At 39.9% G+C, this 22531-nt stretch overlaps 1 protein-coding gene across 1 annotated transcript; it reads right to left on the minus strand.

Annotated features, from left to right (window-relative positions):
* Nucleotides 1-297: 297 nt before the first annotated feature.
* On the minus strand, nucleotides 298-16996 carry CCNL1 (cyclin L1). Its single transcript, XM_054039415.1, has 11 exons — nucleotides 15855-16996; nucleotides 15422-15496; nucleotides 15035-15144; nucleotides 7887-8007; nucleotides 7394-7458; nucleotides 5724-5823; nucleotides 5478-5582; nucleotides 5035-5176; nucleotides 2396-2507; nucleotides 2174-2272; nucleotides 298-1080 (listed from the first exon to the last, which is right to left on the minus strand). Exons 1-11 carry the CDS (start codon nucleotides 16113-16115, stop codon nucleotides 732-734), a joined length of 1539 nt encoding a protein of 512 aa, XP_053895390.1. The 5' UTR covers nucleotides 16116-16996; the 3' UTR covers nucleotides 298-731.
* Nucleotides 16997-22531: the final 5535 nt, after the last annotated feature.

The following is a 22531-nucleotide window of genomic DNA, read 5'->3' on the forward strand; positions in this document are numbered from 1 at the left end:
GGCATAACATGAGCATCACTCTCCTATCCCAACACCCATTTTAAAAAATCCTAAATCATGGCAACACATCTGGAACCTTCCCCTGACCAACTGGTGAGTTGGGACCCACCCGACGGGAAACAAGATACTACTCCAACAGCACAGGCAGTAAAAAGATTCAGTACCATCTACAAGCTCTGTGTTTAAATATTTCAAATCTTATTTGAGGGATCAACAGTGGAGGTGATAATTCAGTCTAACAAAGCAGTTTGTTCCGAATTAGCTTTGGTAATAATTAGAACAATTTAATTCAACAGATCAGTAAAAAACAGCGCTATATTTTATTTCTTGTAAAAATCTTTATACACATGCAGACTAAAACCAGTGTAAGAAAGTATTCACCATTGTTTAGACAAATAACTATACTTAAATATAAGCGTCTGCAATTGGCCTGTATAAAAATAAGGTACCTTTTTTAAACAGAAATATGTTCTCCAGTTCTGATATTGATAAACAATACACAACTCTAATACGTACAATTTAACCTGATCATTATTTTCAATCGTTTGATACTGCTAAGGTATTTTATGTGCAAAAATTTAACATAGTTCTTCCAAAGAAAAATGTCCTACATGTTTTAGAAAATTAGACGTTGGACTTTAAATAAATCAATTCCTAATCAGTTTCTTCTCTCACAGTCCATACACTGTATTATATACAGGTTTAACTAAAATCAGGTACAGGCCCAAAACTTAACGTCTGTGTCTGCTATGTCCTGAACGACTGCTGCTATGGTGCTTGCCTTTATGAGATCTCTCAAAAGAGCGGGATCTTTCACGCCTGTCCCTGTGATGTCCCCGTTCATGCCTGTGTTTCTTGGCAGCCTCGGCATGATCCCTGGATTTACTCTGAGAACGCGAGCGAGATTTTTTCCTTTTGTGACCATGTCTATTTGCACTCTTCAACTCATCCCTGCTGTGCTTGGCTTTTAGGTGTGGAGATCCATGATTATGATGTCTGTGAGGACTGCCACTGTGACTGCGGGACCTGCTTCTTGACCTTGAGCTGTATGTTCCTGATAGACTCCTCCTATTATTGTAACTTACAAAAAAAGTTAAAATTAGGAAGTTTACATCTTTGTATGCTGTGAAAATAAAACTTATACAACTGCCTCAATTTTAAACAGAAGGTTTGAAAAAAGTCTAGAATGCAATAAGCATCATCAAGTACAGGGCACAAGGATCCTATTGTTAGACAAAGTACTTTAACAAGTGTGTTCCAAACTTTTGAAAGCTGAGCTTCCCCCCTCATCAAGAGCAAAGCAACTCCACCCTACCTTCAACCCACTCAGTGATATTGAAAGCTCAACATAAGCAACCACTCAAGCGTAGATTGTAGTTCTTTCTATGCTTACTCTTTTTTACATGCTGTGGGCAGTGAAGTGTTAATAGTGACATATCAAATAAGTTTGATCATAGATTTGAGATCGTTCACATCCCTGAGTTATCATTTAAGGCTCTTTACAAACTCCAGCAGACACTGCATTGGTTAAAAACACTGATACAGGGTTTTCTTTGCAACAATAGCTAAAGACTTGTACATGTGTTCAACTCCTAGCAGTTCAAATGATAAATAGGTATCCACAGAACAAGATCTGGTCTCCAAAGCTATACATTTAAATGGCTAAAACATTTCCACAGATGTTCCTTAATATGGATCTTATATACACTTCAGATATTTGGGGAGAAGGTTACAACATGCATTGAAAATTTCAAAATTTGGTTGCATAAGAGATTCAATTTCTTACAGCACTTTCAGACGTATAACTACTCCTACCGTTTTAAGGGAAGTGCTTAAGAAAATTCTCATATTTAAAATGGAAAACTTAGGTGCAAGTGATGATTTTCAAACAAAAACCGTAAGAGGACCTTACTCTCTGCCATAGTTGAGTTTTAGTATTATAGTTGATTTATCTTAAGAACGTATGGATATTCTTATACCACTGATTTTCATCCACTACCATGTGCATTTGAATATCTACTGGATACCAGTACAACTGTGTGATACTATAATAGTTTACTAACAGCAAATCCCTCAACTATTGTAAGACCATCTACTATATGGAATGCCATTTTGAATTATTCTCTTAAAACAAGTCAGTCATTTAGCAATCAAAAAGTACTATTTTACTTACTGTCTCCTAGGAGTATGAGATCTAGACCGTGACTTTGTTCTTGACCTTGATCTACTAGCACTTCTGCTGCTTCTACTTCTCTTGCTTTCTTTTCTCATGCTTAAATTAAAAAGAAAATTTACACTTAAAAGCAAATTTATTTTCACAAAACTAGATGGCAAAGACTCATTTGAAAGTGCCTGACTTAAGTTTGACTGGCTTAAAAAGCCAGATTTTTCCTACCCATTGTAAGGACTCTCTGAAGCTAGTTGCCTTTCTTCTGGTTCTTTTTTAATAGTTTTGGCATTCACAGATACTGGCGTTTTCTCCTCAGTTTTCATTTCTCTTGGGGAAGCTAAGAACGAGAGCAAATAATTCAAGGTTAAGATGTTATACACTAGTGGTAGAATTTGCCATGAAGGAACAGGATTTTTTGGTACATTTTATGCAAGTGTTAACTTTATATAAGCGCTAACTTAAAAACTTTTAATGCTGACTGCTGCTTTCCTCTTTCCATTTAGTAGCTGCTCCTGTAAGTGAAAATACTACATTAAAGACACCAGTAAAATCTTTTATTTAAGTAGCCTGTAAATCATACGATGGCAAGTACACTGTCTAATGCGTTTTTTCTTTAAAGATGTATTTATCCTTTCGTCCAACGTACATGTAATAGGCACAAATTATGAAACAAGATGAAGTATGTCTCTCCATCAAGAGTAATACCCTGCTCTAAGCCGCTCCCCTCACACATACTTTGTAGAACCCTGGAAAAACAGATAGCCCTTGCACCTTGTCCTGAAGTCAGAATTAGGCTGTTGGAACAAAATTCTGAGAACAGAAGCCAGTTCTAGTTGGCCTCATTGAGAGCTGCAGACAAGGTGTTCTTGCTTAGTTAAGATATGAAACTATCTTACTACAGTAAAAGCTTTGTTGTCTGGCATGGGTTTAGTCAAAAATTCTGGTTAACAAAGAGTTATACTTACCAATGGAGGGAGGGAGTCTGGGTGCGGGAGGGGGCTCAGGGCTGGGACATGGGAAGGAATGTGGGGCACAGGCTCTGGGAGGGAGTTTGGGTGTGGGAGGGGCTCAGGGCTGGGGAGGGGACACAGGAAGGATTGCAGGGTGCTGAATCCAGGCAGCACTCACCTTGGGTGGCCGCCCACAAGTGGCAATATGTCCCTGCTGCTCCTAGGTGGAGGTGCGGTCAGGTGGCTCTGCATGCTGCCGCTGCCTGCAGGTGTTCCCCTCCACCTCCCAGCTCCATTGGCCATGATTCATGGCCAATGGGAGCTGCAGAGCTAGCGCTCAGGGAGGGGGCAGTGCACAGAACCCCATGGCCATTCCTCCACCTAAGAGCAGCCAGCACACGTTACTGCTTCCGGGGAGCCCCACAGAGCCAGGCAGGGAGCCTGCCAGTCCTGCGCCAACCATACTTTTAATTTGTATTGGGAGATCTCAGAAATGTCAGTTTCTAGAACTTTCTGGTTGGTAAAGTGCTGGATAACACAGATTTTACTGTACTAGCTTGAGCACGTAAGCTCATGGAACCACGCAATCAGGTCATCTAACCACGAGCAAAACATTTAGGGTTTCATTTCAAAACCAATGCCATGAATTGTAACACGTACTGGATGTTATTTGAGAGGAATGTTTTATCTTATGCCTCGACTAACCAACGGCAGAATTACCATTACAAATTGAGTTGCTGGCTTGTTCTGAACGCCCTCAAATCCCATTTTCACTCAGCTTTGAAGGAGCTAGCCATACATAAAATTATCCCCTCACCCTCCCTTTAGGAGTCCATAAGGGACTTTTACATGCACTACTTCAAAGAACTTTCAAAGTTCAACCAAATTGCAAGTTCTCAAGGAATAGCTGTTACTTTGAAAGATACAAAACAAAGATTTAGTTTCTATACATTTGCTCTAGTCTTCAGATAATGTACTGTAATAATTTATTGTGTTTTCATACATTGCCTAGTATAATCATGCCCAATCTAGCTGTGGCCTTTAAGTGTTACTGGAATTTAAGTATTAACAAAAAGTCGAGACAATTGAAAGATGTATTGGCAAAAAGTCGAGACTTGTATGTTCTAAACTGACAGGATCCTTTTAAAGTTCTTTACAGCATAATTTTAATTATTGGCTGGTCTGTTAAATGTATAACTAAAGCTATGTTCTATGCACTGTCGCTATTCTATATTACTGCCAAGACAGCACTGCTACTGGAGCTTCCATTTCTAGATTTCTGAATTGTTCACATTCACAGCTTTGAATTGCAGTGGTCCTACTGTACCTTGATGAATAAACACATATTGAAAGGTGTTTTAAAACAATTTTTAGAAATACCTAGCACAAGGAAAATAATGAGCAGGCACATCTGTTAAAAGAGGAACTGAGTTGTGTCAAGTGACTAGATTTCAAGTTAACAGTGTCACTTTAAATAGTCTATTGCATTTCAGAAACACTGGCATATGAAAATCCCACTTACTCACACAAGCCATACTTACAAGCTTTCAATATTTATTATGTACTTCCACAGTAAAGATACTGTGATGCATATGCTGAATGTGTACCATTAAGTGGCATTAACCAAGTAGTATGACATAATGAGCATCTAATCGATACTGCAATTTTCCTTCAATATCACATTATTGCAGATTGCCAATAATGGGTCCCAATGAAAATCCAGTAACCAAAAGTAATTAAAATGTTATCCTCTAGCTTTAACCATATGAAAAGTTTTACATAACTTCACAACTCTCAATGGAGAATGAGAAATTTGACATCTCATTCCTTCTACTGCATCAAGGTATAGAATCAGAAGAGATTCGTTATATATAGACATCTTCCTACAGGACTGTTCCTTGCATTGTAACTTACATGGTTTGGAAGCAGGAGAAAAGCCACCCAGTGTTGAGAGAGCTGGAGTACCATCTGGGTTTAATCCTTTTGCTTTAAGTTTAGCTTCCTGTAATGCCATTTTTCTCTTTTCTACTTCTTTATCCAGCAACTCATAATTAGGCTGTTTAAGAAAGGAATAGGCACTGTCAAGATTTTAGGACCAAGATTACTCTAATCAATATATCACACCTATTATTGTATCTGACACCCATGCATTAAGCAACATATCTAACCTGGGTTATATGCGATTCACTTTCTCATGCTCTTCCCCAAGGAGGGAATGGTGAATACAGGGGAGCTTTTTTCTGGTAGATTTTTAATAGTACGTGTTTACATAGGTGTTCCAACTCCAACATATACACCCTAATTGGCAATGCTAACTTTATCTTCATTTAAGTTAGTCTATTCTAAAAACAAGCTACCTTTTTCCTAGTATAAAGCTTCAGAGTGGTTATACATATCTCCTGAATTTCATCTTCTGTGGTGCCAAAGAGTAGAAACCAATGAGGACGGGTAGGCAGTGGAATCTAAAAGACAGAATTAAGCCTTAATATCTAAAGATCAAAGAAATCTGACCTTTAGTATCATTACAGAGGTTTTCCGGGAACAAAAACAGTTACTAATAATGAATATGCCAATCCCAAGCAATTAAACACAAACACACTTACCTGAAGAGCTCTAGCAGCAAGATAAATACAAGCACATGCTATTGTCTCTGGTTGAAAACGAACGAACACATTAGTTCGAAGACTGTCATTCATGTAATTCCTAAAAAAAAAGTTAATTACAAGTTTGTCTCATGTTCACTTATCACTTTCAGTTTAAAGAAACAAAACTGGAGACTCAATCTACTTTATTATTTTTTCTTTAACTTACATATACTTATTGCCTTTTTTTAGACTGTCGTACTACCACCACTGTAGTTTTAAAGGGTTTAACATTTTGAATTTGTTGCTTCACTTTTGTAACATCAAAATATGCACCATTGTCACTGCTCTGAAGTCCCAATGCAAGAACTACTTCTCACTTAGAAACAGAACTCTCTGAATGTCACCAAATGAGGGATTTTTGCAAATTTTATGGTTAAAATTCATTTTTTCCCCAAATACTTTAGGATATTCTATGAAGTGTCCATCAAACTAAACTTTACAAATCTATAAAGTCTAACGAATAGTTTGTCCAGTTAGATGATCAGCCAAGCATGTTTTTCTGTAGGTGTTTACTGTCACTTAAGCAATGAAAGCCCTTTACCCAAGAGGTAAATCCTTTTTTGTCTGAAACTCAAGTGTTTAAGAACCGATATACTTTTATATCCACTACCATTATGAGGTAGCTAAACATATGACCAATAAAGTCTGTTAAATGTTCCACATAATGCACCAGCTCTGCTTCAACTTTATTTATTCTATTTTGGAAGCAGATAACCATCTTAGTTGCTTGCCCTGTGTCAACCATTTAACCTGGTGTTGGATAAAGTTAAAAATAACTGCATCTTTCAATAATCATTGGGACTGGTTACTAAAATTGCATAGTTAACTTCACACTTACTAAATTATAGCACTTTTCTTCTACCAAGCTAGTACTGCCAAGTATTGTTATGCCAATAATGACTTTTGAACTTCAGGGACAGCTCTAAAAATTTGTAACATGTGAATTACAGAACTTAACAGCACAACCAATCACCAGTGATTTATATAAAATGGTGCCCAACGTTCAGTTTCTAAATACTATGATAAGAAAGTATGAGCATGCTGTATTCACTTTAAGTAACTTCATAATCCAAGCTTAATTAAGTCAACTGAATCCATATTGGTTGAAAGTAGTCAATCCAAAATGTGTCCATGGGTCCTTTGGATACACTAAAGTAAGTAGGTAGGCAACAAATATACATTTAGAAACATGTTGAACAGTTACTTCTAGAAGCAAATATACAAATCCTTTTGACACCCGGACAGAACTAGAAGATGCTGCCAGATGGATATGGACCACTTCAGTGAATCTCGGATGAGAGCTTGCACTGGATTGACTGGAGAGAAGGGCAGCCAATCAGGCCATCCCCAGGTGAGCTGTGGTGCAGAGGGCAGAGTTCTATGACTTACCATCATGGACTACCCTTTAATTAAAGAGTAGAAAAAAGAACAAAGTTAAATTGAGTTCTCCATTAAAGTAAGTTAATCAAACCATGAAAATAGTAAGCAGAAACAAGCATTAAATGTATTGTGAAATGTGTATATTTTAATCTAGAACTTACAGCTCAATGCTTTGCATATGGGACATCAAGCTTGTTATTTCTGCTACTATTTTCCTGGCTAGGAAAAATGGAAAAGAATGAACTTACCAGGCTGTCTGAACGAGGGTTTGATTACGTTCACATTCTAAGACTTGTAAATACATAACAATGATCTGCGGGATAAGAGAAAAAACTCAACTTTAACACACAAAGAAAAGCGATAGATGCATGTTTTTAACACAAGAAACAATTGCCTTATATTTTTACGTGGTGGTGTTCTACTTCAATCCCACAGCAAAGGCTGTAAACCCATACACATCTAGTTCTTCTTGTCCATTGACACATATCCCCAATTTTACAACCTTTACGTGACTGTCACCTCTGCCATAGTGTAGGCAAGTGACTTCTACCAAGGCAACCACAAGCTACTAATCGGCCAAATGTTTCCGCTGTGTGGACAATTAACTCCAGTTACCTATAGAGGGATGTGGGAGAGAGACCCCGGGTCACTTCCAAACCTGCATTTCTTCTATTACAGCTCACAGAGATGCTGTCAAGGCAGCTCAATACTTGAAAGCATGTATTTCATTTGACCACTCACCTTATGTGGATGCTTGACATGAACACAAAATCCCAACTCCTTCAGTACCCTCCTTTCTGCTTTGATTACTTGATTTTTGGTGTTTATGTAGTTCTGATCAAGTATCAAGGGGCTTGGAGTCCTATAGTTTGTAAGAAATAAAATCAAAACTGTTTTGCACATCCAGAATAGTTGCATCTCTGTTTTCCCTTCCAACCAACTAATGGCAACAGAAACCTGTTTTAAACTCCTGCAAGCAAGTTTAAGCATTAATCTTGTGCTGTCCAAGTTTAAGCTAGTTTAGTTTCAACCTGTAATTCCTGTAGCGTAGCTCTGATTATAGCTAAACTAAGACTGCCATCTTGCTAACATTAGTCCTGTTACTGACTATGCAAGCTGCCTTCCAGTCTCAAAACTAAAATAATGTGATTTACAATGTATAATGCAAATTTCAGATACCTACAATGCCAACATTTGAAAGTGAGCAATGAAGATAATCTGAATACACTAACCATTACCTCTAGCAAAAGGCTTGTTTAACTATTTAAGTGCTGTATCAGCTATTACTAAGTTTAATTTAAGCAAGTTAATGTTTTATTGTACTGGAATTGCCTATGCATAGGACAAAAGGGAAGAGTCCATATCAAAGTTTGAAAGAAAGCAAGTGTACCAAGATCAGATTTAAAAAGAGTAAACAGAATTTCCAAGGGAGCTTCAAAAGAGACCACCAGTGACCTCTGAGCAAAGAGGACTCCGAAAATTACACACTGCGGTGCATCCTTTTACACAAAGCAGGACACCAAGAAAAGGAACAACCCCCTGGAATACTGAGCTATTAGAAAAAACTAATGGCTGCAGTTCAGTACATCAAACGTTTGCAAGGTAAGAACTCTCAAACAGAAAGATACACAAACCTGTATGTTATGCAATTTCCAATGTCTCCACCCACAGTCCTGCAATATATTGTATTCAGGTAATTAAAGAGGTAAAGTCTCCAAAAACAACCCACAACGGCACTAATTACTGCACAGTATAGCAATCAAGCAACATATCCTATTTTGTTTATTCCTCCCTTTTTCTAGGCTTTTGCTTCCTAACTCATTTTTGTCTACATTTTTTCTTTATACTGTTGATTTAGCTTACAAGGTCTTAGAGCAGGGACCTGTCTTATATGCCTGTAAAGTACACAGCATATTTTGGGTGTTATACAAGTCAAAGGATAACAGTTTATCCCCTCAGTAACTAATTATACTTCAAAAAAGTGAATCAAATTGCATTATTTAATTTATCTCCAGCATTCCCAGCAAAACTTTTCTACATTATGATTTGACTGTAAAGATGCAATATCCATCAGTACAGAAAGACTGCAGATGCAACTCAGCATAATAAATATAACATGTGGTACTTATAACACCTCTTTCAGAGACCACCACAGTCTGCAACTCACTTCTTCCAGCTGGACCACTGAGGGAAGTAATTAGTGGTCTAGTTCCCCCTGCTGGCAGAATGGGGTCCAATATATTGCAAGATGAACTTTGGAATGCCTTTGATGTTTGGATTAACTGTATGACCTGGGAGCACTCTAAATTACTAATTTAATGACAGCTCAAAATTTGTCATTAAACTACATTTTACTGATGTACATAACTACAAGAATCTCAAAGAATGTCTATTCAAAAACTTATATCCCTCAAACTGAGTCAACTTTGCTAATAAGACATTACATTGTTTAAAGGGGTAGTCTATTTTTTGTCTTGGTCAAGTTATAGTTAAGGTCCATATATATTAACAAAATAGTAAATTAATAATAAATAAATAGATTTCGGGATCCATTCAAAAGCCTGGATTTGGCCCGCAGTCCACCTATTGACCACCCCTGCTGCACTAAAGCATAGTCACCCACGTTTTAAGCAAGAATAACTAGTTTACGAATCATTGTTCAACTGAGGAAAAAAAGTCAACAAATGTTTGTTTTTTTAAAGTGAAGCTGAATCAGTAGTATCTCAATTCTGTACAGTTGTCACATGTTTAAGATCATCATCATGTACCTAAGGTAAAATGCAGCAAGTTACCAAGTCTGGAAACAAACTCATTCGAATCTTCTATAGGGAAAGAAATACCTGGGGACGGGTGATTATCCCATCAATCTTATTAAAATCTGTGACAATGACTTGTCTAATAAGTACAGACTATATACAGCTTATTTCACTTCACATACTGCAAAGATTACAACCCACTTATCAAAATATCTCCTCTTACTTTTAGGAGGGGATCATTGCTAAAGGAGGAATTTTTGAACAACTATTAGGTCAGCAGGGATTCAATACTTTTAGTGTCTCATGATGAGTTTTAAGATATGCTGAGACTTATCTTAAATGCTTAGGGTGGGATTTTAGATATATTGCTTAGATTAGAATACTAAAGGTAGGCTTATTCTGAAGCCTAGCTAAAGCATTTCAGAGACAGTATTAACTTGGATATTATATTTTATTTATAAGTCTAACAACCAAAATATTAGCAAAACCATTATGTTTCAAGGCAAAAAACTTGATAGTTTAGCTGTATCTATTCAACTCCTCTTCTTGTTAGTAGTATGCTACTTTGTGATAAGTGACAGAGAAACATCTCACTGAACACTTAAGTCCACAAGTCAGGACCCAGTCTGACCATTTTTATAGGCCTACTATAGACGTTTGTGACAGCAGTTCATATACAATGGTTATTTCCTACCTTCCATTAATATAGGCTTTTGCAAAGACGAATTCTCAAACTACATAAGAAACTCCAACATATTATGAAGACCTACAATGCTATCCAGACCTATAACCACCAGAAAGATTAGAAAATAGAATTATAAAGTACTCCATATTTGTAGTCTGATTTTCAGAGGGGCTGAGTACTTACAGCACCTACTTGAGCAGTAGGACCTCAGCACCAAAATGATAGGGAAGGGACGATAATCAAGCCATTAAAGGATGTCTGTTTTACTCAGTTACCCAGACATGCACCATGTTCATCAGGGACATCAGTTTTATGGTACTACAATCCTAACAAAGAGTCCAGAGAAAGAACTTACGTTCATAGCATCTAGATAGCATTAAAAGAAATTGAAAACGCATGATGTGCAATTTTGGATTTATCTACTTTATCACAAATATGATTCTGCATAAAAGGCAGTCAATTGTGCCCTACTGGTGACAGAAATTAAGTCTTAATTTTTTAAGCTAACAAAGAATAATTACACATGCGTCTGACGAAGTGGGTATTCACCCACGAAAGCTTTTGCTCCAATACATCTGTTAGTCTTAAAGGTGCCACAGGACTCTGTTGCTTTTTAAAGAATTAGGAATTTACACCTTTCTTAAGATGGCATGTTAGTTCTAGAACTTCTTAATTTGCACCTATCTCCTAGTAAGAGTAAAGAAAAAGTTGCCACTGCCTTCTTCCTGCAAATGTCCTCTGTCATAAGGATTTTCATTTTGCACGACACTCTGAATAGCCATTTTGCTGCTGGCCTGAAGGGGGGGGCGGGGGGGGAGAGGAGGGAAGATCAAGCGCTGCAAGGACTATTGAGATGTCTACTCTACCTACGCATCAGAAGTGCACCCCAAAGCAGCTTTCAGATTCTCTTCCTGAACACTGCACCCAACAATCTACCTTGCAATATCATCATTACAGTTAAAGTGACAAGTTTCACTAGAAAGGAAATATGTATGCAGAACATAGCCAAACTAACATTAAAGGTTAGTCACAAAATAATCTAAAACTATGACTAGTGAATCAGACCATAAAACGAGGATGGTTTGTAATACTAATAATTAAATGAACTGCCAAAAGTGCAGTCTTTTCTATCTTTTACCAATCCTAATTGGAATCACCACCTTTGATTCTGATACTAGAACATTTTTTCTGTTTCCATTAGAAAGCAGAAGAATAAGAGAAACAGAAGATGAAAGAAAAACCCTAACATTTGTAAACATTAAAAATACCTCACACCACAGATGTGATCCACTCAGATCGCTCATTGCCACTGAGAGAGCCTGAAATTTGTCACATTATTTAATGTGACAAAAGATGAAATAAGAGTTCTATTTTGTGTGATATTCTAACTGAAACACTGCAGGCGTCAAGATTTGCATATATTACAAGCCAACGTCATGAAGTTATTTCACTGATGATGTAAAAGTAAGAGTGGATTCCTAAAAGCTTCCCTTAAATCAGTTCATAAGACTATAAAACTGATGTCAGAGGAGGAGTGGGTGTTTATATATAATACAGTTAGCAAAAACCAAGGGCTATAACCCACATCAACTGCAACTTATGTTTCACATGCTAAACATGGCTCAACATATGCAGTCAAGTATGTTTTCAGATATTCCAAAAGAACAAGTTCTTAGTGTGCGGTTATGAAAAACAGGCTTTCAATTTAATACCACAGATACTTATTCATGCACACAAATTTTATGTATAATACTCCGTGGCATATTGTCACAGTGAGAATACAACAGAAGCATTTATTTGTCAAAAAAATATCTTTAGCCCTGTGCCTACTACCTAGAAGTGAGCTACTTAGTTGACCAAAAGCTTTGTATGAGCTTCCGACTTGAGAATTCAGGCATCTGAGCCCCAATCATGCGAACACATGCACAGGTGAGGTAGTTAAAGTTTTTTGTTTTTTTAAGCACAAGACTGTGCATATTCTAGGTCAGGGCCTTTTTTGTATTTTTGAACAACAAAGTTTATATATCAAATCTCAACCGTAAGAGGCAAAAGTTAGAACTAGGAACCAGTAAGTGTCTAAGGAAGGATATAAAGAAGGAGTATTTAATGCTTCAACAGAAATCAGAGTTTTAGTACTTTGCAGATTAACAGAAATTAAACTAAGGCAATATGAAAACTAAGTGTAAAATAACTAGACTGTTTCAATTCTTCTTGTGTCACGATGTCAGTGAAAATTCTAAATAGAGCCTAAGTGTTATCTTCAAATAAAAAAATATTAAATATACTAAAAACCTGGACAGCAAAGAAAAAAGCTTATAACAAGATACAGGAGTTTTCCAAATGGTTCACCAGCGGCCAACCTGTTAGTCCCCCGATTCCAGTGACCTATTCTCAGAGCACTGGCTTCTCCTTGGGGATTTTCGATACTTCACTCACTGTTGCCATGACGACAGCTTCATCTCTATGTACCACTCCACATCACCCAGGCTTTGGTAAATGTAGCTGGTCGCTGTATAGTCGGTTGCAAGGGAAAAAAGAGCTGAAGTTAATAACGTGTACAGTTTACGTATTAGTAAGCTTGTAAAAAGTACAGAAAAAATGTTTATATCCAGCTTGTTTTAGAAAAGCAAGCCTGAGTGTCACACTTCAACATTAAGATTAATTTCATGCAGATTCATTTCTCTGAATCTTAAGGCAATGATACCCATTTCGCTATAAGTGAATTAACAAATGGGTCAAGAAGTGATCTCTGTCTCTTTGGGCATGATGCATTGTAGACACCACTTAACATGCGTAAATGATATTCTGAATTGGAACAGGCTATCTGGAAAAAAACAAGTTTCTCTGATCCTTCCAACACCATATAAAAGTTAACTCATTCTTATTCTCATAGCACAAAAAAGCATTTTTATATCACCAATTAACCTTTAGTCTCTGGCTCAAAGGTGAGACATTAAGTGAACCAGTTTTAGTAATCAAGTAAGAAGATTCCTTTGTCGTAATTATGGTAAATGGTAATCTTCAAGAGATCCCATGGAATCCAAACTGTAAATTTACAGAATTCTCCCAGTGCCAACAAGTGCAAGAAACCATTAGCTCCTCGTTTTAAAAACTAGGTTCCATTCAAATCAGACACAGATAGTCAATTTTTCTATTACTAAAACTGACTTTAAAGAGGTGAGCAAGTGGCAATAAAAGAAAGTTTAACATAAACTGGCTAGATTGTGCATTGTAAGTACTGAATATGTAAAATAAATTCACCATAAATACAAAGTTCCCTAAACTTTTTCTATTCTGTTTCTTCAAAAAGTCAAGCTGTAGAATATATTTTTTTAAATTTCCCTTTCCGTCTGGCAAGACAGAATACAAAAAAATAGTTTTATTTTTAACTAGTAGAAAAGAAAGTCCTTCAGAGCTTTAATTTACTGTATTCTGTATCTTTCAACGTAGTCAATACAACTAGATAGGTTTACTAGAGACAACACAGGTGAGGTAATACGACTGAAATGGCTTCATGAATATCTGCAAAAAGTCTGAGTTACTGTTTAAAAGCCAGGTTTAAATATTGCCTTCTTGGGAAATATTTATTGAGCATTCCTCCCTTTCAAACACATTCCCTGCACCTTCTTTAATCTAATAATGTAACCTTGCTTTACACTTAAAAAAACAAAAATTAAGCACTCAACTGAAAACGGCTCTACAAACTAAAAGCGGAATCACCACAGAACCACACACAGATCAGATAAATGAATACAAGTTTCAATTTTACTGATTTGAAAGTTCTCACTGTACCATTAAAGTACCACTCATGTTCTGTAATCACAGGTGCACTCAGTTTCCAAGATTCAATCCTACATTCCTTGCTGATGATGTGTCATTAAAGCTCCATACACTGTAGATCAAATCATACTTTCCACTGTCACTTTATTATACTGCTTTCTCACCACAAGTGCTGTTATGCTTATATACTTCAGTCTATTTTACGGTCTACAGCAGCCAAGTATAGAGAATATTCTAACAAGATATGTCACTAAGATACTACAGAATTATTTAATTTTCACAAAGCACTTTTAGCAAAGTAGACCTACCCTAAAGATTAAAAAAAAAAAATACAAAACAATCCGCCAGCTAACCAAACTTATACCTAAGACTTCCTTTCAGAAACTCAAAGACCCCCCCAATTCAATTAGGGACAGACTTTACATTGGAACCAATACTCAGACCTGCAGCTATATGAATCATGCTTTCAAAGCAAAATATTTCTGCCTTTTCCAAATCATCGAAGTCACACTGATGGAGACCAGCTGCAAAAACGTTAATGTGTATGTAATAGCCAATTCTCAATTTTAGAGTGTTGGACTTAGCCTGGAAGATCAAACTGGTTTGATAAATCTGGCATATATTACGGTGATAGTGAGTGGATATACTGAAAATAGAGCTAATCTTACCTTTTTGCTCTTAACTGGCGCAAATGATGAAAGACATTTATCACATCTCTTATACGACGAGGTGCTTCTTCAATTTTGGAAGCGAGATTGATGCAGGCCATAGCAACAATCTGAAAAGAAGCCCATTTCCGTGAGACGGAGATTTGTAGGTCCCAATGGACACGTTACACAATCAGATGGCGAAACCACCCCCTAAAGGCTGGAAAACGCAGCTTTACCGACACTACTTCCCTAAGGAAGTGCCGGGAGGGCCCAGTGCAGAGCTAGTGCCCCCCATGCAGATCGGACCAAGGAGCCCCACGAAGCTGGGACTGGGCGAAAGCCTCAAGTAGCCCGCGCCCCACCCCGGGAGAAGCGGGTACGCCGGCCGGCCGCGCCGGGACTCACCTCGAAGTTGTGCTTGACGAAGGACTTGGAGTAGAAGAAGCGGTGGAACAACACCTGCCCCGTCGCCATCGCCACCTGCGAACACAAGCCCCCGGCCAGGGGGAGATGAGCCAGCTCAGTCGGCGGGAGCGGAGCCGGCTCAGCCATCTCCCCCGGAGAGCCGGCGCCGGCACTAGGCCGCCGCCATTTTGTGTCAAGCACCCGGCTGGCCCCCTCCCCCTCTCCGACCTCCACACACACACGCGCCCTCCCTGCAGCGCCTCCTCGCCACAATGGCGGCGCCACCCCTCGCCCTGCGGCCCAAGCCGCGCGGTGACCTTCCGAGGCCAAGGCCTCCTCACCCCCCGAGCCGCGGCCTAAGGCCAAGGGGGCGCGCAGGGCCCCTCCCGCCGCCCAGCCCCGGGGGAGCGGGAGCTCTAGGCCCAACGTTTACCTGCGGCAGGCGGAGGAGGATCCCGGCCGCCTGGATGAGCTCGCAGCCCAAGATGCGCAGGTCGGTCTCGCTGTGCAGGTCCAGGCCGTCCTGCATGGAAGGGGTGGGCGAGAGCCGCTCCTCGGGGATGAGCGAGTGGTCGATGGTGAGCGACACCTCCGAGTACAGCCGGTCCCCAATGAGGATGCCCGGGGCCGCTGGGGCCGGAGGAGGCGCGGCGGGAGCGGCAGCCGGAGAAGTGTGGGTCGCAGCAGAGGCCATGGTCGCTGAGCACAGAACCTACCGCACCCGAAGCCGGCCACGCAGAGAATAACCCGGCCTGCCCGGCTTCTAGTGACGCAGTACACCGCGGCGCCTCCGCGCGCTGCGCACTGGGAAAAAAAGAGTCCCGCCGCGCGTACAGCCTCAGCGCCGTGGTGACGCGCTCAGGAACGTAGTAGGGCTTTAATGCCCGCGGTGGGCGGGGCTATGGCACGGGGACATTTCGCTGCTGGCCTGGGAGAAGCGGGTTAAGAATGAGAACGCGGGGCGCATAACTAGAGCACAACGCTGGGAGCCCGGACGCCTGGGTTCCATACCCAGCTCTGCCACAGACCCAGTGCCTCAGTCTCCTCATTCTGAAAAATGGCTGTAATCACACACCCCTTTGTGAAGGGCTTTAGGGCCATCCCACGGAAGGTGCTTATACATAATAATACATTAAACGCGGTACCTTGTAACGTGGGATAAGCAGCAACCCGTGCATACCTGCTCAGTCATTGAGGGGCATAGGCAGAGTTGGGATGCTGTAGGAATGATGCTATGCACTTACTGGTAAAGTTTGGAGGAGGTTTCCAGTCCCAGCACCCTGGGTAAAAATAACGCATTAGGAATCGAGAAGGCCAGGACCAGACTCACACTTAATATGTGCCGTAATTTCCTACAGAATGCTGCTGCATAACTTGTGTGATCTCTGTTCCAAGCCTATTTATTTTTAATGGTTCTAGAAAAATCTTATTTGGCGAAACTGTTATTTTGAAATAATGGCCCTTCATTTACAGTCAGGAGGCCCCAAATTTTAAGATGAGACCAACCCTTGTCCAATGATAGGGCCATCATTATAGGCACAGTCCATGTATTAAAGTTGAGATTCTGTCAATATTTTAATTACTGCCTTTTTGTAGGGAGGGAGTAGGGGGGAAATAGAATTAGCTCATGTACAAATGAAAACAATCCCTTCTAACATCCACTGTTTGAAAAATATGTATAGCTATTTTTATTAATAAAAATACCAACTTAACCAAATTTGCTAAACACTGTATAAGTACTGAGCTCTGAACCATAGATCCAGAATTTAGTAAGATGCTCACCCTAGGGCTTGTGGATTTTTATGTCCTCAGTCCTCTTCTCATCTTTGTGGGGAAACTTCTCCTCTGTCTCTTCCCAGTAGTCCAGATCCTCAAAATAGGCATCACGAAATCCCCATAAATCATAAACACTTAGAAGAGTTCTGAGGAGTGGCCAGGGTGAACAACAGTACAGGTGATATTTATCCTGTTCCTCGGTGTCTAATACAGCGTTGATCTCAGAACTGGAGAAGAAATTATGGTCCTATTGGCAGTCTTCATTGGGTTATTTAAGCCTTATCTTATTCACTAATAATCAACCAACCAACAAATACTTAACTATAATCCACAGCAGTGTTTTATTGCAGACTTTCCTAGTCCAAATTCATTCCTTTTGTGTTATCATCATTTCTATATTTATTTTAACCTCTCTAATCTAGATTTATTGGACAAAACTCATCCTAGTGAAGTCTGTGGAGTTACAGCAGGGATGAATTCGACCTCACTGCACTACCATTTCCCTATTTTTCATTTTTGTGTAGGGGCTTTTGAGGGGCAGCTCATGTATTTGACAGCTCTTGCATCCTAGAAGAGGGGACTGAACCTCACTGAGTGTTGTGCCTGACAGAGGTGGCAGCAGTGTTAGCAGCTACCCACTCCTCTTGAATAGGTAATTAAACAACCTCCTCAAAAATGCTAACAGTCCTCTTGCCATCTGTGAGGCCCCACTGGCTGAAGTATTTTGTCATGCCTCTTTTTCCCATCAGCCTTCCCAACCTAGGGGCTGGGCTCCAGGAGCCCAATATAAACTCTGACAGCTGGATTCCAACTGCCAAACTCCACTTGAACCTGCTGCTTCCAACATTCCATGCTCCTGGTTGGGGCTTACCTCTGCCAGTCAAGTATAGTCATGAAGCAGGACTCCCACAAACCCCCCTTCACAGCCTACTCTTCTTTCAAGCTTCACTTGTCTAATGCAGTGGTATAACGAGTCACAATTTTGGTACTGCTGTCAGCTTGTGGGGCAGGATAGCTGTTGTTACTGTGCAATGAGACTGGGGCAGACCTGCCTCATGGGGAAGGAAAGTACTAAAATCCAGGTACAAACCAGCCTGATAACCTATGGGAACATTCACATCACATCCACATATAGTCTGGCCTGATCACTTTTAAGATGGGAAAGGAACACCCAGACCTTCCTGATTACTCTCTTGGGTTAGTAGGGAACACGTACACACACATAAAGACCTGCCAGCTCACTCTGCTAGAAAGGAAGGAAACTCACAACCATACACAGTTCTGCCTGTTCACTCTCATGATGGGGGAGAGGAAACTATCATGCCCACAGCTACATACAGGCCTGCCATAGCAGAGAGTGAGCTCATAATAATAACTTGAATTTATTACAGCAATTTTCATCCTAAAGTGATTTATAAACTATCATTTGTAAATTATTTGAAGTTGGGGGTTTTGGTGTAAATTCTTTGTTTTTAATAGCACAAGCTTGGAAAACTCAACACTTTCATGGAGAAGTATAAGATACATTTTATCCACAGAGACCCGATTGACTCTCATATAAACATTCATTTAATTCTGGTGAATAGGACTAGCTAAATACATATTTAAACATTTAAAACATTGTTATTCAACTAATTAAGTACGCATTTGTGGCATGGACTAGAACAGGGGTTGGCAACGTTTGGCACATGGCTCGCCAGGGTAAGCACCCTGGCGGGCCGGGCCAGTTTATTTAGCTGCTGATGTGGCAGGTTCGGCCGATCGCGGCCCCCACTGGCCGCGGTTCGCCGTGACGGGCCAATGGGGGCAGCAGGAAGCCACAGCCAGCACATTGCTCGCCCGCGCCGCTTCCCGCCACCCCCATTGGCCCAGGACGGAGAACCGCGGCCAGTGGGGGCTGCGATCGGCCGAACCTGCCGTGTCAGCAGGTAAATAAACTGGCCCGGCCCACCAGGGTGCTTACCCTGGCAAGCCGCGTGCCAAACGTTGTCGACCCCTGGACTAGAATATTCTTACAGGAAATAGTCTCCTGCTGCAACATACATGTAGCACTAAAGCAAAGAAATTTATTTTTAAAGCAAGAAAACATCAGTAATATAAAACTGTCATGTTATGACTTTATTTCTTTTGTACAAGGTGACTGATTTAGGTGTAAACCGTTTATTGATAGATGTTGGTCCAGTAGAGTGACAGTTGCTCAGTACACGAACATTCATCTGCTATATTCTAGCTGGCTTAGAAACCTATCAGGTGCTTCAGCCAATAAGATGCCAGCTTACTCATATACCCTTTAAAAACTACTGTATTGGTATGATTAAACTGGTCTTTGGCTAAATCTGATAAGGTCAGCTATCCAGTAATGTGACTGATCATCACAGATTCCATTTAGTATACTTAAGTGATTGACTGCAGCAATTTAAATGCAGAGGTCATTAGAACATCTTCAAGTTGATAAATGTACATCCATATTTTTCTCTGGTGAAAGCTCTTAATCATTCTAGTGGCTTATGGTAAAGGTCCCTCAGAGAGGGAAAACTTTTGGGATGTAACAACACAGAGGACATGCAGACTGTGGTCCTGGATAAACAGGGATGATAGAGCTTTGTTTGTACCTTAAGTGACACCTGAGAGCATAGGAAGGATTTGGATTCAGATGATAAAGGACTCTTTAAAAAAAAACAACACAAAACAAAACAAAAATAACCCTCCACACAACACTTGGTTTAATTACAGTACAAGATAATTTTACAGCTGAACTGTAGTTCTTTTCATCCCTCAACCAACCAACAATAGCCTTTAATGAAAATATTGACCATATTTACATTGGTCCACATATTGTAACTACAGTATAATTATTTATTTGTGCTGATCCTATTCTGTGTACCAACTTGGTTTTGTTTTAAAATTTGAGGCCTTCTGGATTTAAGTGTAGTTTCATCATTTTAAAAGAGTAACAATTCAACCAAAAATAAACTTCCAAGAATTATTAAAAAATAAGTAGTCTTGAAAAAGAGATCACATGCCACCAGTGAATATTCTGCTCCCCCCTTATAAGCATTGAGTAGTGCCTTCCTCTGCAAGTAGCCACATTGAAATAAATAAAAAGAACGAGGAGTACTTGTGACACCTTAGAGACTAACATATTTATTTGGGCATAAACTTTCATGGGCTAAAACCCACTTCATTGGATGCATGCAGTGAAAAATATAGTAGGAATATATATATACATACATATACACACACACACACACACACAGAGAACATGAAAAAATGGGTGTTGCCATACCAACTATAACAAGACTAATCAATTAAGGTGGGTATTATTAGCAGGAGAAAAAAAACTTTTGTAGTGATAATCAGGATGGCCCATTTCCAACAGTTGACAAGAAGGTGTGAGTAACAGTAGGGGAAAAATGAGCATGGGGAAATAGTTTTTACTTTATGTAATGACCCATCCATTCCCAGTCTTCATTCAAGCCTAATTTAATGGTTTCCAGTTTGCAAATTAATTCCAATTCTGCAGTTTCTTGTTGGAGTCTGTTTTTGAAGATTTTTTTGTTGGAGAATTGCGACTTTTAGATCTGTAATTGAGTGACCAGGGAGGTTGAAGTGTTCTCCAACTGGTTTTTGAATGTTATAATTCTTAATGTCTGATTTGTGTCCAATTATTCTTTTCTGTAGAGACTGTCCAGTTTGGCCAATGTACATGGCAGAGAGGGGCATTGCTGGCACATGATGGCATATATCACATTGGTAGATGTGCAGGTGAACGAGCCTCTGATGGTGTGGCTGATGTGATTAGGTCCTATGATGGTGTCCCTTGAATAGATATCTGGACAGAGTTGGCAACGGGCTTTGTTGCAAGGATAGGTTCCTGTGTTAGTGTTTTTGTTGTGTGGTTGCTGGTGAGTATTTGCTTCAGGTTGGGGGGCTGGCTGTAAGCGAGTACTGGCCTGTCTCCCAAGATCTGTGAGAGTGAGGGATCGTCCTTCAGGATAGGTTGTAGATCTCTGATGATGCGCTGGTGAGGTTTTAGTTGGGGGATGAAGGTGACGGCTAATGGTGTTCTGTTACTTTCTTTGTTAGGCCTGTCCTGTAGTAGGTGACTTCTGGGTATTCTTTTGGCTCTGTCAATTTGTTTCTTCACTTCAGCAGGTGGGTATTGTAGTTTTAAGAACGCTTGACAGAGATCTTGTAGGTGTTTGTCTCTGTCTGAGGGATTGGAGCAAATGCAGTTGTATCTTAGAGCTTGGCTGTAGATAATGGACGTGTGATGTGGTCTGGATGAAAGCTGGAGGCATGTAGGTAAGTATAGCAGTCAGTAGGTTTCCGGTATAGGGTGATGTTAATGTGACCATTGCTTATTAGCACTGTAGTGTCCAGGAAGTGGACTGGTCCAGGCTAAGGTTGATGGTGGGATGGAAATCGTTGAAATCATGGTGGAATTCCTCAAGGACTTCTTTTCCATGGGTCCAGATGATGAAGATGTCATCAATGTAGTGCAAGTAGAGTAGGGGAGTTAGGGGATGAGAGCTGAGGAAGTCTTGTTCTAAGTCAGCCATAAAAATGTTGGCATACTGTGGGGCCATGCGGGTACCCATAGCAGTCCTTCTGACTTGAAGGTATACATTATCCCCAAATGTGAAATAGTTGTGGGTGAGGATAAAGTCACAAAGTTCAGCCACCAGGTTTGCCGTGACATTATCGGAACTGCTCAAACAGTGAGGTACTACTCAGCATGGGAGAGGGTAACTGAATCTGGACCCACCTGTGCAAATAGTAGGAGACAGAACACAATTCTCTGTTTTTAACTGATATGAGAGGGAAACTATGAAGGAAAATGCAAAGGAAGGTAAATTCTTAAATTTGACCTACTTTTTTAACTTATCTATTTTGGGAAGGCTTTATCATTTTTTAAATGGCCAGAAAGCCAAGGAAAGAAGAGTTTTCTTAGATTTGTAATGTTATTTGGTGGTACCTGAACTCTTTTTTTAGGGCAGGATTTGTGATGACTTCCAGCTTGCTAGAAGGAAGCAATCCTAGGGCCATTTACATTCATTCCAAGAGCCAGATGGGATAAACCTGAGCTTTGCAATGTAAATCTTTTTAGGTATGACTATTGATCTCCCAAAGACTGCTGAGAGGGTTGTATTACTGTTTGATAAATCGCTTCAGAAGAGAGATTTTTTGAGACGAGTACTCATTACAGTGTGTCGAAAGTCATGTAGTTACATTTCTGTGTATTGGGCTGACTACTACAGCAGAACTTCAGTGGGGCAGAATTGGCATCCCGTAACGTGAGCAGAGGCTGGTGACAGCTTGTTCTCCTTTCCC

Source organism: Malaclemys terrapin, chromosome 9 (assembly GCF_027887155.1).
Source record: "Malaclemys terrapin pileata isolate rMalTer1 chromosome 9, rMalTer1.hap1, whole genome shotgun sequence".
NCBI classification, from domain to species: Eukaryota; Metazoa; Chordata; order Testudines; family Emydidae; genus Malaclemys; species Malaclemys terrapin.